This window comes from Simochromis diagramma, unplaced genomic scaffold, assembly GCF_900408965.1.
Source record: "Simochromis diagramma unplaced genomic scaffold, fSimDia1.1 OVJJ01000186.1, whole genome shotgun sequence".
Taxonomy (NCBI): Eukaryota; Metazoa; Chordata; class Actinopteri; order Cichliformes; family Cichlidae; genus Simochromis; species Simochromis diagramma.
Window position 1 is genome coordinate 122,013 of NW_024387464.1, and position 13,452 is coordinate 135,464.

The 13,452-nt window shown below is 40.4% G+C and overlaps 2 protein-coding genes across 3 annotated transcripts; one reads left to right on the forward strand and one right to left on the reverse strand.

Moving 5' to 3' along the window:
* Positions 1 to 1,061: 1,061 nt before the first annotated feature.
* mapk7 (mitogen-activated protein kinase 7) lies at positions 1,062 to 10,248 on the reverse strand. 2 transcript variants are annotated; one of them, XM_040014557.1, is made up of 7 exons: positions 10,104 to 10,248; positions 6,154 to 6,431; positions 5,873 to 6,038; positions 3,725 to 5,265; positions 2,538 to 3,640; positions 2,200 to 2,330; positions 1,062 to 1,384 (listed from the first exon to the last, which is right to left on the reverse strand). In XM_040014557.1, the coding sequence occupies exons 2-7, from the start codon at positions 6,425 to 6,427 to the stop codon at positions 1,237 to 1,239; spliced, it is 3,363 nt and encodes a 1,120-aa protein (XP_039870491.1). In that variant the 5' UTR covers positions 6,428 to 6,431; positions 10,104 to 10,248; the 3' UTR covers positions 1,062 to 1,236. The 2 variants fall into 2 exon arrangements, with proteins under 2 accessions (XP_039870491.1, XP_039870492.1); XM_040014558.1 differs by lacking the exon at positions 10,104 to 10,248 and adding an exon at positions 9,992 to 10,013.
* A 716-nt stretch (positions 10,249 to 10,964) lies between these two features.
* Positions 10,965 to 12,794, forward strand: vkorc1 (vitamin K epoxide reductase complex, subunit 1). Its single transcript, XM_040014569.1, has 3 exons — positions 10,965 to 11,260; positions 11,966 to 12,075; positions 12,329 to 12,794. Exons 1-3 carry the CDS (start codon positions 11,079 to 11,081, stop codon positions 12,538 to 12,540), a joined length of 504 nt encoding a protein of 167 aa, XP_039870503.1. The 5' UTR covers positions 10,965 to 11,078; the 3' UTR covers positions 12,541 to 12,794.
* The last annotated feature ends 658 nt before the right edge of the window (positions 12,795 to 13,452 follow it).

Below are 13,452 nucleotides of genomic sequence, written 5' to 3' on the forward strand. Positions count from 1 at the left end.
GCATCACAGTTGCTTCAGATTTGTCGGCTGCACAGCAATGAGAAGCTTCTGTTCCAGCACAATGGTGCTCTTTTGGATTGTGATCTGATGACTGTGGAGGCGATTTGAGTACAGTGAACTCATGGTCAACAAACCAGTATGATTTGAGCTTTGTGACTTGGCAGATTGTCCTGCTGGAAGCAACCACCAAAAGACGGTATGTTGTGGTCATGAAGGGAACAACAGCAACCAGTAGTTCAGTACTAAAGTGCACCAAGTGTGTTAAGATAATCACACAAGGTTATTCCACCACCAGTCTAAACCTTTGATTAAAAAGCTTTTTATGCTTTTTAAAAACCAAATTCTGACCTTACCATTCAAATGCAGACCAGGTAACATTTTTCTAATCTTCTATTGTCCGATTTTGGTGAGCCTATGAAAACTGTAGTTTCAGCTTTTTGTTGTTAGATGTGCTGCTGCAGTAGCCCATTTACTTCAAGGTTCAGTGTGTTGTGCAATTTTAATTACTGTTGCTTTTCTGTTCACTCGAAGCAATCAGGCCATTCTCCTTTGGCATTGTCTACCCTTACTGCTGCTCACTGGATTTTCTCTTCTGCCGACCATTTTCTCTAAACTGAAGAAAAATCCCAGTAGATCAGTAGTTTTTGACGGCCATGCCACATTCAAAGTCACCTAAATCACCTTTCTTCCCGAGTCTGGTGCTCAGTTTAAACTTCTGCAGGTTGTCTTTACCATGCATACATGCCTAAATGCATTTGAGTTGCTGCCATGCAATTTGCTGATTAAATATCTACATGAACAAGTGGTTTAACATAACAATGTGCCCGGTGATGCGTGTATGGATTAAATCTTCAATTGTGTTCTTTCCAAAGTTCTTTAACACCTCAAGGGCCCCATATCGGATTCCAATACACAACTGTTTTTTGGTAAGTACTTTAAACTTGATCAAGAAAAAAAAATTGTTGGCACGTTAATTAGATTATTTTTGTAAAGGATATTAAAATAATTTTCAAATGGCCTTGTCAATATTTATAGTAGATCACACAGAGCTGAGATGGAGGTGATGATACAGTTTTCTTTATTATTAAGAAAGCACAGCATGTCATAATGGTAAAAAAAATTACTTTGTGGTAGTGCCTGTTTGAAAAGCTAGCTTTTAAATTAATTTAATGGGTTTTCATTGTTAAAAAAACAAACAAACACACAAATCGAGGTGTTGTCTCAGGAAAGGGTGCGTCAGGCGTCAGGAGGGATGGTATCAGAGAGAATCATGGGAGAGCCGAGCTGTAACTCCTGCTGCAAAGATTCCAGGTCAGCTGGAGTCATGCGGTGGACCTCGCTCCAGTCAGATAACAATGAAGCCGAGAGGGGGGCTGAGTCGTAACTGAACACAAAAAGGAAAATGCAAAATATGAAAACTGATATGAAACTGAATAAGATAAGGCCACATAGCCTTTGCATGCAGCTCTTTCAGCAGTATTTTAATAAAAAAACAAGCGTGACCAAGTTGTTTTTCAGCACTTGGTCAAAGTTCCTTTAAAATATGCAGCTCTTACTCTTTTAAGTAATCATTTACACTGGTGTTTATTGTAAAAGTGACACTAAACACACATGAGCTAGATCATTAACTAAAACTAAACAACTCAAAAACCAAACCAAGGAAGCTGACACATTTGATTACACTATACTTTCAAAATGATGGCTAGTTAGGTTGTTTGTACGCATGACTCATCCAACTTCACTCTGCTCCTTTCTGTGCTGGTAGCTGTTTACAAGTAGCTTTATAAAGGATTGTTATGACCCTTATTAAGATATAGTTGATTAGCTGACATACTTACACTACTAGTAACCATAAACTATTCAGGTCAGTGTGTACTTATGCCACAAATCCAGTGGAAAAATAGGGTCATGTTCTCAAATATGACCTGACTTCTTTTTTTGAGACCAGAGAAGTCGACCCTGCAGGCTACTAGAAAGAATGCATGTCTGAGGGACTTACTATTAAATATCTTCACTTTTCAGAACCGGATGTCAGTTCTTTATATTCAGTTCATTGGGTTTCCTTTAGTCTCCTTTCTGAGACTATTTAATTTAAATAGCAAATAAATAGTACAACAAAGCAGATGCACATAATGTTTTCATATGAATGAGCAGGAAGTGTTTATTTTTTCTTTCTATAAGAGCTGCGTCAGACCTCACCTTTCTCTGTCACTGTGTTGCAAGTCTGTAAGAGACTGGTTGAGAAGGTCATCCAGGTCAAAGCCCAAGCCGTAGCCAGCCCCGCTGCCCTTAGGGGTGACTGAGAATGCAGGGGGTAAAAGATCCTCTACCTGACACCAGAAAAGAAGAAAAGATTGGCTCAACTGAACTTTGGACCCTTTAAATCACTTTAAGACAAGCAGGAAACTGTGACGTTTAACCCTGGTATTTGTCTAAAGAAGACAACATTTTTAAGGGGAAAAAAACATCGGTGTAACTTCTTTGTAGCAAAATGCACTCTGTGCGGGGAAAAGCTACAGTAAAATAAGAATGCACACCTGGGACTTTGAGAGCTGCAGTGTCACCATATGAATGTCAGGGGCAATGGAAGGTCCTTGCTGTCCAGTATCTGTGAACCCCAAGCTGGACTTTGGCTGAGAGGGGACTCCTAAAGACCCACAGAGAGGATTTGTGGTCTGTGGTGCAGTTTTCTCTCCTACAGAGGGACAGATCTTCTCCATTTGTCCAGCACTTGCAGTCAGCGAGTTGTGGTGGGAGTTGTGATTATTCTGCCCCCTGATATCCACATTCCTGTTTGTATCTCTGGTGCTCAGTGGCGGAGCTTTCGACAAAAAACCCTCCAGGGCGAGCAGCTGTGACTGAGGTTGAGGGTCGAGCTGGGTTTGATTCTGAGGCTGGAGCTGTGGCTGGAGAAAGCTCGACGGCAGCGGCTGTGATGTCCTGTCTGGCTGCGCCCTCGCCTCTAATTGCTGCCCATTCCAATTCCCCAAACAGTTGAATCCACTCTGCCCATTGCTCTCACTGTGAGGTTTGAGTGTGTCGTTTTTAACAAAGCCACTAGTGACAGTCATTATATCTATGCCTCCGCTTACAGCGACAACTATATCTGCTGGAGGCTTCGTCTGGCTCATGGAGAAAACTAACGATGGTTGCTGGGTGCTGGGAGCCTGAAACAAGCCCGGCTGGTTAGGTTTAACTTGAGACATTAACTGTTCATGGGACTGAACCTTCCTCGCTTCCTTATCTGTTTTGTTGTTCAGTGCTCCTTGAGTGTTGTCATCCATAACTACACCTCTCTGTACATTGCAGTCCTTATTCTTTGCACCGTCGTTATTAGAAGGCTGAGATTTCTCATTGCGGCTGTCCATCATCTTTGTCCAGCGCTGCAGAAGACTTTTATCGTTGTCAGTCAGCAGAACCCCGCCCAGCGAATCCCCTTGTTTTCCCTCTCTTTTTTCTTTTTCTCTCATTTTCCTCTCCCTCTCTCGCGCGCGCTCCTGCCTCTTCCTTCGTTTCTCCTCTCTTTCTCGTTGACGCTCCTGGGCTGTGACAGGCCGACGCGACTCCGGAACAGAAGACAGGGAGGACGGTGCAACTCCTCCTGCGCCCGTGTCGGTGCCCAGAGCCGAGGTGCTTCCATCTGCAAAGAAAATATTACATTCAGATGAAGGCGGTCTAAAATTTTAAGCGATTAAAAGCAGATTATGGGAAAGAACCAACTTACCACCCCTGGCTCTATTTCTGAGAGCTGATTTCAATAAAGCTGCTTTAAGTGCAGCTTTAGTATCTTCTGAAATAGCACCTTCTTTTCTGGTTCCCTCTGCTGCACATGAAGCAGGTCTGGCGTTCTTGGACAGGGACTGTGAAAGGGATTGAGAAAGTGACTGGGCCTGTGCTGCAGAGAGAGAGAGGGAAGGCACAGCGGTGGGGAGTGTTGTCACTGCCTGTGCTGGCTTTGTAGCAATGGAGTTTGCAGGCTGGGCCATGCTCTGGCTCTGGGTGTTTTGAGCTAGAGGAGCCTGACTGCTTGCTAGCTGCCCTTGTGTCTCGCTGTCTCTCATCGTCTCTGGTGGAGCGTCCTGACTAGACACCGGTGTTGTTAAATCTATAGTCTCTGGCTGACCGTTCTCCGAGTTGGCACTTGGCATGTCCACGTCAACCGGGCCACTTTCACTTTTAGAGAGGAGAGGTAAATTGTGGGTCACATGGGGTGGGGCGACTTCTAAAGCGGATGCAGGCTTACTGAAGGTCGTCATGTGATTTGTAAATGCGTGGCTCCCTTCTGCTGGTGTGTGGTCTTGTTGCCGCTGAGATTTCACCTCTCTCATTTGCTGTGCTGCTTGTGGGTGCTGCGCCAAGGGAACCACTGATGATTCGTTCAGGTTGACAGTTGCAGGCTGAGCACTGCAGTGGTTACTGCTTTGTGCTGCAGCTCCACCTTTCACCCTCACCAAAGGCCTGAACTGCAGCCTCTGACGAGAGCTTTGTTTGTTTCTGTGAAAGTCCTGGATCTCCATCAGAATTGCCTCTTTAATTTGTTCCTTGTTCATCTGAAGCTTGTCAAACTCAAAGTCAAAAGCTGGCACGCAAATTGGCTCGTCATCTGGGTCATGGTATTTAGCCAGGTAAGGATGCTCCAGAGCTTCTGTCACGCTTATTCGCTGGCGAGGGTCAAAGCGCAGCATGGCCGCCAGCAGGTCTAAAGCTTCCGGTTCAGCTTGTGGATATAGTTTGGCCAAAGGTATGGGCGATCGTGATGGAAGACTCTGAACATATGCGCGGACCCTGTCAGCCCTAATAGCACCAATTAGACCCTCGGGAGGAGTGCCTAACACATTCAAAATAAGCTGGAGCTGGTGTACATAGTGCTTTCCAGGAAACAGCTGCTTACGGCCCAACATCTCAGCAAAGATGCAGCCCACAGACCACAAGTCAATGGCCAAGCTATAGTGATTCAGAGACAGCAGGAGTTCAGGAGCACGGTACCATCGAGTCGCCACATATTCAGTCATGAAGGAATGAGACTCCTCAGGGTGTGAACTGAGACCCCTTGCCATGCCGAAGTCACCGATTTTTAGTTCACAGTTTTCGTTCACCAGCAAGTTGGAAGGTTTGAGGTCACGGTGGATGACGTTGGCAGAGTGCACATACTTAAGGCCACGAAGGAGCTGGTACAGAAAGTAGCGTGTGTGCTCTGGTGTCAGCGTCTGGGCAGAATGGATAATCTGGTGCAGGTCACTCTCCATGAGGTCCAACACCACATACCTGCACACACAGGAAAAGCAAAAGTGAGGTGAACAACATGCGCACTTGGCAATATATATTTAAATACTTTTTATTTATAAACTGTTGCCCAGGGCAGACAGGGGACCAGTGGCACGTCATTCTTACCCAATGAAATAGACTTCAAAATAAATTTACTAAAACTTATTACTGTTCTAAACAAGAGTCATTAAGATCTTGTGTGCACAAAGATGTCAGGTCAACAATTTTGATTTACACATAACTGGCTTTGTTTTTCACATTTTATAAACCGTTTTAGTTTTATTTAAATGTACAAAAAACATTGTGCATGTTTTTTTTTATTTTATTTGTTTGTTTCTAGATCAGGTGGCCCTTTTGTAGGGGGCAGGGGCAGGACAGTAAGCATGCCCTTGTACAGTAAAGGGGATGCATGTCATGCATTCCTCAGCTCTGATTAAAATCTCTTTGAAGAAACTGCCAAAATTCCTCCCTGCAGGAAGAAGCCTGGACATAACAGAACAACATCCAATTTGATGACTATGTTTCCAGCTCTTGCATTTATTAATAATCTACAGATCTATCTGTGGACGTGTTATTAGCCAAAGTTAGAAAAAAGAAAAGTACATACACAGACTTGAAGGCAGAATGAGGGAGGTTCGGCTGCAGGATGTCTTTGATGGCGATAATGTTGTCATGTTTGAAGTGTTTAAGAATCTTCAGTTCTCTCAGTGTGCGTTTGGCATTTGTCACCACTTCAAAAGCGTTGGAGATTTTCTTTATTGCCACCTGCTGGCCTGCAAAGTGTAAATGCAGAACAGAATTAAGGGAGAGCCACCTTTGATCATTTATTCGGCATTGTACTAAAGACAGAATTAATTACATATATATTTTAAACTAAATTAGCCCTACCATTGTCCCTCCTCCTGGCAGAGGAAACAACACCATAGGCCCCGGTGCCAATGGTTTCTATGATGTCATACTCCTCTCCGACATCAAACTTCACATCTAGAGAGTGTGCTTTAAGCAAAGCCAGGTTTTTAGCTGCCGTGCTGGTGTCTGCGTTGCTGCCCGGTACCTCAACTCCCCGTGGGTTCTGGTTTTCTCTGGTTTTGTCTGTGGCCATTCTTTCAGGTGACGCCACAAGTTGACCATTTTTACTCTCTCCGCCCTCCTTAAGTGACATTTTTCTGTAAAGAATAAAAAACAGAAAAGTTGAAAAAGTTATTTATTTATTTATTTTTAATTTTCAAAAAAACAAAATGGAGTATAACACATAGTACATCAAAAACTAAATATCCAGATATACCCCACTTTAAACTTTTTACATTTTGGGAACAAAAAAAAACAAAACAAAAAAAAACGCATAGGGAGAGAAGGCAACAATGTCATACATAGAACTCAACAGGAACTAGAACACAGCACTCAAGTCTCTAAACAGATGAGATTTCAACAAAGTCCGGTTGAAGAGGCTTAATAAAACTGACCCACTCACACCATAACTTGCCAAAAACATTCTTCTTAAGACATATTGAGAATGTAATTATTTCCATTGCATAAATCTCATTCACAATGTCCCTCCAATCTGACATAGTGGGGTGCGCGGGAAGGAGCCGGCATCTTGTAACTGCTTTTTTGGCAGCTGTCACAAGAATCATAAAAAGATATTTATTTCTCATGTCCTGCAGATGATCAAGATTAGTTAGGAATATAGTAGAGAATTGTAAAGGTATATTATTTGCCTTAAATATGGTGATTAAGGCTTTGTGGAACTCGTGCCAAAAGGGCTTAATCTTCGAGCAATCCCAGAATATGTGCCAGTGCCCTGCCTACTGAGCCCCACACCTTCTCCAACAACCGAGGGTACCCGTGTGCCAATAAGTCATCTGGTTTGGTGTTATAAAAAAATGCATCAGACATTTCCAACTGAAATCCCGCCACGCATTAGAATTCGGACATTCCCATATCGATTTACATGCCATCAGCCATTCCTCTTTTGATATTGAAATGTCACCTTCTTTTTCCCACCTTTCTTTAATATAAATAGTGGAATGGGGCCTCCTGGGCAACAGCCCGTTTTATAATTTACCAATCATATCCTTAAGTAAGGTAAGCTTTCCGAAAAATTATTAAAACTGGATCATCTACATCTGTTTTGCTAAGGATGTTTAGCTGGAGGTAGTTCCTCATCTGGATGTATCTAAAATAGTCTAAATTATTAAGCTGAAATTCCGTCTTCCAATATTCAAAATCCTTAACCTCAAAATCCTTAAAAAAATAATATTTGAGAAAATATAGAAGGTTTACATGGCCTGAATTCACAATACACAAATAGGAATGCTGATTTAATTCTAGCTGTTTTACAAAGCTGAATATATATATATTTATTAGGGGTGCAACAATACATGTATCGATATTGAACCGTTTGATACAGTGCTTTTGGTTCGGTACGCATGTGTATCGAACAATACAAAGTTTTTTATTTATCTTATCAACTTTTTTCTGACGATGCTGTCTGTGTTGAGCGCTCAGTGGATCTGCGCTCGACTACTCCGCCTAGGCTGCACTGTCGAGCGCAGATCCACTAAAGGCAAGCTGCACAGCTCTACTACTCTTTTTGAGAATTAAGTTCAAATTTCTGATGAAGTTGCAGTTGCTGACAGGGATTTCAGGGATTTCAAGTCTTATAGTGTGTAATTTTAGTGAATAATTACATCAACTACATATTATTTATTAATGCAATCTGCACTAGTCTCTTATACAATGCCAGTCTTACATTTACTGCTTTTTAACAAGCTTCATTTTTACTTTTCTTTTTATCACTTGAGACCATCAATATGCGCCGGTGGCACTTTAACTTTGTTTTTTTTCTATTGTTGACTGTATTATTTGCATTCTTTATCCGACTTTAACACAATTGTTGGAATATCTATCTATCTATCTTTCAACAAAATTTATAATGTTTTTTTTCTTATATTATTTACACAGGAGTTGTATCTTATGAATGCATCAAAAACCTGCTATTAGCTCAGGGATGTCAAGGTCATTCTACATACTGGACCACATATAGCCCCGTTTGATCTTAAGTGGGCCTGACCAGTGAAACTGCCCTTTCTGTCAGTAAAAAGAAATGTACCTACACGTCTTACTGTAGCAAAAAGACATGGAATTTCAACAAGTATTTATTAGTTTGTCTACATGTTAAAGAAAGCTTCTGTAGTAAATGAAAGAATGTGTTAAAATGACTCTCTTTGTTAAAATGTTAAGAAATAAATGTTTAAAATTCCATCCATCCATTCATTCGCTTCCGCTTATCCTTTTCAGGGTCGGTATAAAATTACAGAAAAAAAAGGTTCTGGTAGCTCATTTGTCTAGACCAGGGGTCTCAAACTTAGATGAGCTGTGGGCCACTACTGGTACTGTAGTACCACTTTAGTGTTCAAGTAGTACAAAATAACAAACCAGCAAAAAAAAAAGAAAGCACCCACAAATATTTCAGAAAATGTAGTATTTTGTCTGTTTTTTTTTTTCATTTCTAATATTGTATTTTTTTTAACTCTTAACTAACCAAAGCCTTTCACTGAACTACCAAGTGTACCAAGTGTGACTGCTAGTGAAAATTGTTTTCTTTACAAAAAACTCTCACCGGACTGACACAGCCAATCCCCTAACATGTTTGTACTCATATTTCCTTCATATTAATTTTGTTTTGTTTTTAAAGAAGTTCTTTTTAACATTGCACTCAACAACAAACAAATCCTTCCTAACGAAAAAAGTAACTTCAAGGGCCAAATCGCATTATATTTCTTCACGTCAAAATACAGGCCACAAGTAGGGGTGGTGTGGGCTGCAAGTGGCCCCTGGGCCACGAGTTTGAGACCCCTGGTCTGGACTGTCCTATATTTGTAAACAAAAAAGTTTCTATTACTTCACAGAAAATGTCACTGTTGTAAAAACAGAGCTTTCTATAGTGATATTTAAAGAACAAACTTTTATGTCAGTTTATTTATTTACTTAATTATTTGGGGGGTAGTATGAGTGATCATGGGAGAGTCAACAAGACAAAGCTGTAACATTTATTAAAATAAATGTAAACATACAAAATGTATGTTCTCCTTTACATTTTCGATTAAAGTCTCTGCTAGGCCGATTTTAGCCCCCGGACCTTATGCTTGACCCACATGTGTTATGCTGGAGTCTGTAGCAGCAACACTATGCAGTGTTTCTGTCACCATTAAAATCAATTTTACTGAAAGCTAAAATTAAGCCCATATAAAAGCATTTTCTTTGAACACTTGTGCGCATGGAAGCCATCCCAGGAGTGCCTCTGTTAATGCGGGTACTGAGGAACAATAGAGACTGCACCACCACATGCCAAAGTTTTGCTCAATTGAGATTTAGGAGAAAATCTTAAATAAAAAGAAACTGCTGCTTCTGGTAAATAAAAACACACTTTTAAACGCTGATAAACTGTGTGAGAGTGACCTGGTAGGGCTCAAACTAGGTGTGATCAGTAACTCCACACCCGTTAGGCCTGGCAGTGAAAGTGGCCAAAACCAAACCTGTAGCTCTCTACTAACGTCTCCACAATGAAGCTGGAGTCTTCATGCGAGAAGCTGAAGGCCAAACCCAGCAGAGGCTGTCTATAAGAACGCACTAATTTCTGTACTACATAGTTATAAACTAACCGCACGACAAAGACGTAACCGTGATCGCCACTAGTCGCAGGGGCGTAGGCTAATAACGTTACCTGAAGCTGGAGCACTCTAGACACAGAAACCGTTAAACCGCATTTCTGTAGATTATATAACAAAACGGACAAACGCTGACACGTGTTTTCTGTTAAAGGAATGTGCGCTCACCTTGTGAGTCACCCACAACACCCGCATTGACGTTTTAACCCCGTAGTAGCACGACCATCTTTTGTTTTTGTCTGCCGCTTCCTCATATAGTTCCGCGTAGGGGTTGAGTGCCATGTTGCGGACCAACCACATGCGCTGACGTTAAGTAGTTCGTCCAATAGGAACAAAGGACGCGTTGGGAGGCGGCACATTACTGGACAGTCTCCGCTTTATTTATGTAAATATAATTATTTATCTTTGTGATTTTTTTTTCTGTTTCTGTTCTTTCTGTTTTCCCCACAGTTCAATTGCTTTAGGAGGAGTCAGATTTGTGCAAAGATACCTGTCCGTGCTGGTGCTTTATATTAACTTTATATATAATATATAATAACATATATCCAACTAAGCCCGAAGGCTGCGATTATCCGCTCAAACAGATGACAAATGGCAAAGCTGGAGAATATACTAACTACTAATCATAGAAAATTACATTACTGAAATCTTCCAAACTATCCTGGTGGCATAATTCACAGCTTACTAAGCACGTTGTGTTACTTTATTTAAAGGATTAAGCAGTTGTTACCTCTAGTTAAGCTAAATTTTAATGACGCATTTGCGAGTGGATATGTTAAAAAAAATCAGACACTTTTGGTTAAGTAAAAACAAACAAACAAACAAACTCTTTCAGGTATAATAGTTTAGCAGTGGAATATTCCAGTGGCGTGAGATGAACAGCGAGGGTGGTTATTAACATTCCTCAAAGCTCAAACAGACCGAAGTCCACAGAAAAATACAGTGCAAACACCCATCTGCCAACATCTGGACTCCACCGTCCAATGAAAAGCAGTCGCAAAACTAGCACAGACCAATCAAAAGCGACAATCTGAGCACGAACACGTCGTCTTGAGTAGGAGGACGGTGACGCTTGAAAGGAAACCAGACTGGACCGTGCAGTTTCAACACATTAGTGCAATAAATTCAACTTTTAGTGTCCTAATGGGTGCCATTCAAGGGTTCCCCAAATGGGAGCGAAAGGTACGCATGTTTTTGTGCCTTTTCGGTTTGGTTTTGTCTGTTTATGCCCTTCACGTCGAGGTATCCAGGGAGAGAAACCCAGATTACAGAGCGCTGTGCGACCTGGGGGAGTCTGTAAGCTGCTCCAGAGTTTTTACCTCAAGGTATGATTTGACTCCTGCTTTTTGTTTTTCCTCATACCTGCGCTTTTTGTGCAGAAAAATCTTACCTCGATCTGTTTTCAAGTGACCACTGATCCATATCTGACCCTAACCTTTAGCATATTTTTTCTAGCCTTTCTACCCCCCATTGAATTGCCACGTGTTCTTAATTTATCTGAAAAAACTTTACATCAAGTAGCTTCCCGTTTCACATTGTGAGCATACAAGGTATATACATTTATTTTGACATTTCTTGTAATTTTTAAGAGAATAAATCTTTATTACACGCTTAATGTTGTACACTCAAGAAATGATTCTTTGCCCTCATAAACATGAAGCAATGATTTTAAGTAAAATTCAGCTGTAATGTATAAAATCGAAGGTTTATTTATTAAAATAAATAATCATTAATGAAAATATGTTGATTATAAACTGTGTATACCATTCAAGTAAATTTCATTTGCTTAAATTGAACATTTAACATTGTACTTATGTAACAAAATTACATAGAACATTTACATGTAATTAAGTTACTGAAAGTAAGCATTTTGGCCATAGATACCTTTTGTGTACATTTAAATTGTCATATCACATTTCATATCTCTGTAAGGCTGATTATATTTCATTGGAATAAAGAAAGAAAAAAAATATTGTTCATTTTATTTGAAGAAATTGCTGCCCTGACTGTTACTTCTTTCTTTCTGGCAGATGGGGACGTGGTTTTGGTTTGGTCCAGTACTTTGTGGCCAAAGATAGTCCTCTAAACCAGCCCAACAGTGTTCTTGGCATCATATTTTACACTCTGCAGATGGGCCTTGGTTAGTCTGTGATTGTCTTCTTTAAATTACAGTGCATTGCTGAGAGCTTTTTATTCAGAATATCATTTGCAAGTCAATGTGTTTGTGATCCATGGCAAGCACAAGTATTTCAGGTATTTGAGGATTGCATAATATGTATATGGAGCAATACATTTACTCCACTCTGGACGTGAGACTGTGTGAAATTTCCCAATGATGTACTATGTTTGACTGAGGTCCTGATATCCTCTCTATTTGACTTTTTTATTTACAGGACTGTCTGTGTCTAAAAAAGCAGCAGCTTTTTTGGTCTTCTCCTCCTGGGTCTCTGTGGCCGGTTCACTCTATCTTGCATCTATTCTCGCATTTGTTCTGGGAGACTTCTGCATGGTCTGTGTCTCCACATATATTGTCAACTTTGCATTGCTCTACACCAACCTGAAACGGAGGAGAGCAGTTCAGGAAATTAAGGAAAAAGCCAGATAGAAAGTGTTGCCTGTGAAATGTAACAAATGTTCCCTTCCTGCCATCCTGAAACCCCGCTGGATTCATCTCACAGTATTTTGCCAGTGTTTACATGAGTTTACATTCAGTATTTTTACAGAAAAACAACTGGAGATTTAACTCTAATATCAGAATATCTATAAGTTGGTTCTCAATACAGAAACTTTGTTGTGCAGCAGCTACTTTTGTATATTGTTATTAACTTGTAATGATTAAAACACATTTTTGAATTCTGACTGTTGTGATTTAATTCTGGGCTGTTATATGGTCAAATGTGTTAAAAGTGGCTATACAGGTCTCCACATTACATTTACTCAGTCCTACCAGCAGATGGAGATAAATGTCTATTTAATAGCAGTTCAAACAAACTTTATTGGAACGACTTTTCAAGTTACCCGTCCTCCCCAAGAAAGTCACCGGACCTACAAAAAACAAAAAAAAGGATGATAAAAAATAAACAAATATATCTAATAAAGTGTGCATCATTAAATATGTAGTTTTTAACTAATTTATTAGACCACATGTCATAAAAAAGAACAAGCAGTGGCAGCTCATTAGCTCGCCTTCAAAGTAAAAATCTGATTATTAAAATAAAATTTATTTCAACTGTGGTTCAAAAGGACAACGACAAAAACAGTTAACTCATTCACTGCCAATGGCTGGCAGTGAATGAGTTAATATGGTAAAATGTGTATTGTTATTTCATGGTGCAAACACCTCAATTTCTTACATTTAATGCTTTGTCTATTTCTTACTTATCTGAGAACTGATGAAAATAATAAGTAAGATGACAAGTTTGAACCGTTTGCGCAGGAATTGTACCGAGCCTTCGAAACAATCTGAAACAATCTCCACAGTGACATCTGCTGGCCAATGTGACTATCGCCACATCTT

What these genes read in the sequence shown, in the direction of transcription:
- vkorc1 (XM_040014569.1), top strand. Translation starts at nt 11,079, where the DNA reads ATGGGTGCCATTCAAGGGTTCCCCAAATGGGAGCGAAAGGTACGCATG. An exon ending in TCCAGAGTTTTTACCTCAAG is followed by an intron (nt 11,261 to 11,965) that starts GTATGATTTGAC and finishes TCTTTCTGGCAG; the next exon opens with ATGGGGACGTGGTTTTGGTT. An exon ending in CACTCTGCAGATGGGCCTTG is followed by an intron (nt 12,076 to 12,328) that starts GTTAGTCTGTGA and finishes TTTTATTTACAG; the next exon opens with GACTGTCTGTGTCTAAAAAA.
- mapk7 (XM_040014557.1), bottom strand. Translation starts at nt 6,427, where the DNA reads ATGTCACTTAAGGAGGGCGGAGAGAGTAAAAATGGTCAACTTGTGGCG. An exon ending in CATTCTGCCTTCAAGTCTGT is followed by an intron (nt 5,266 to 5,872) that starts GTATGTACTTTT and finishes CTGTGTGTGCAG; the next exon opens with GTATGTGGTGTTGGACCTCA. An exon ending in CAGAAATAGAGCCAGGGGTG is followed by an intron (nt 3,641 to 3,724) that starts GTAAGTTGGTTC and finishes TTTTCTTTGCAG; the next exon opens with ATGGAAGCACCTCGGCTCTG.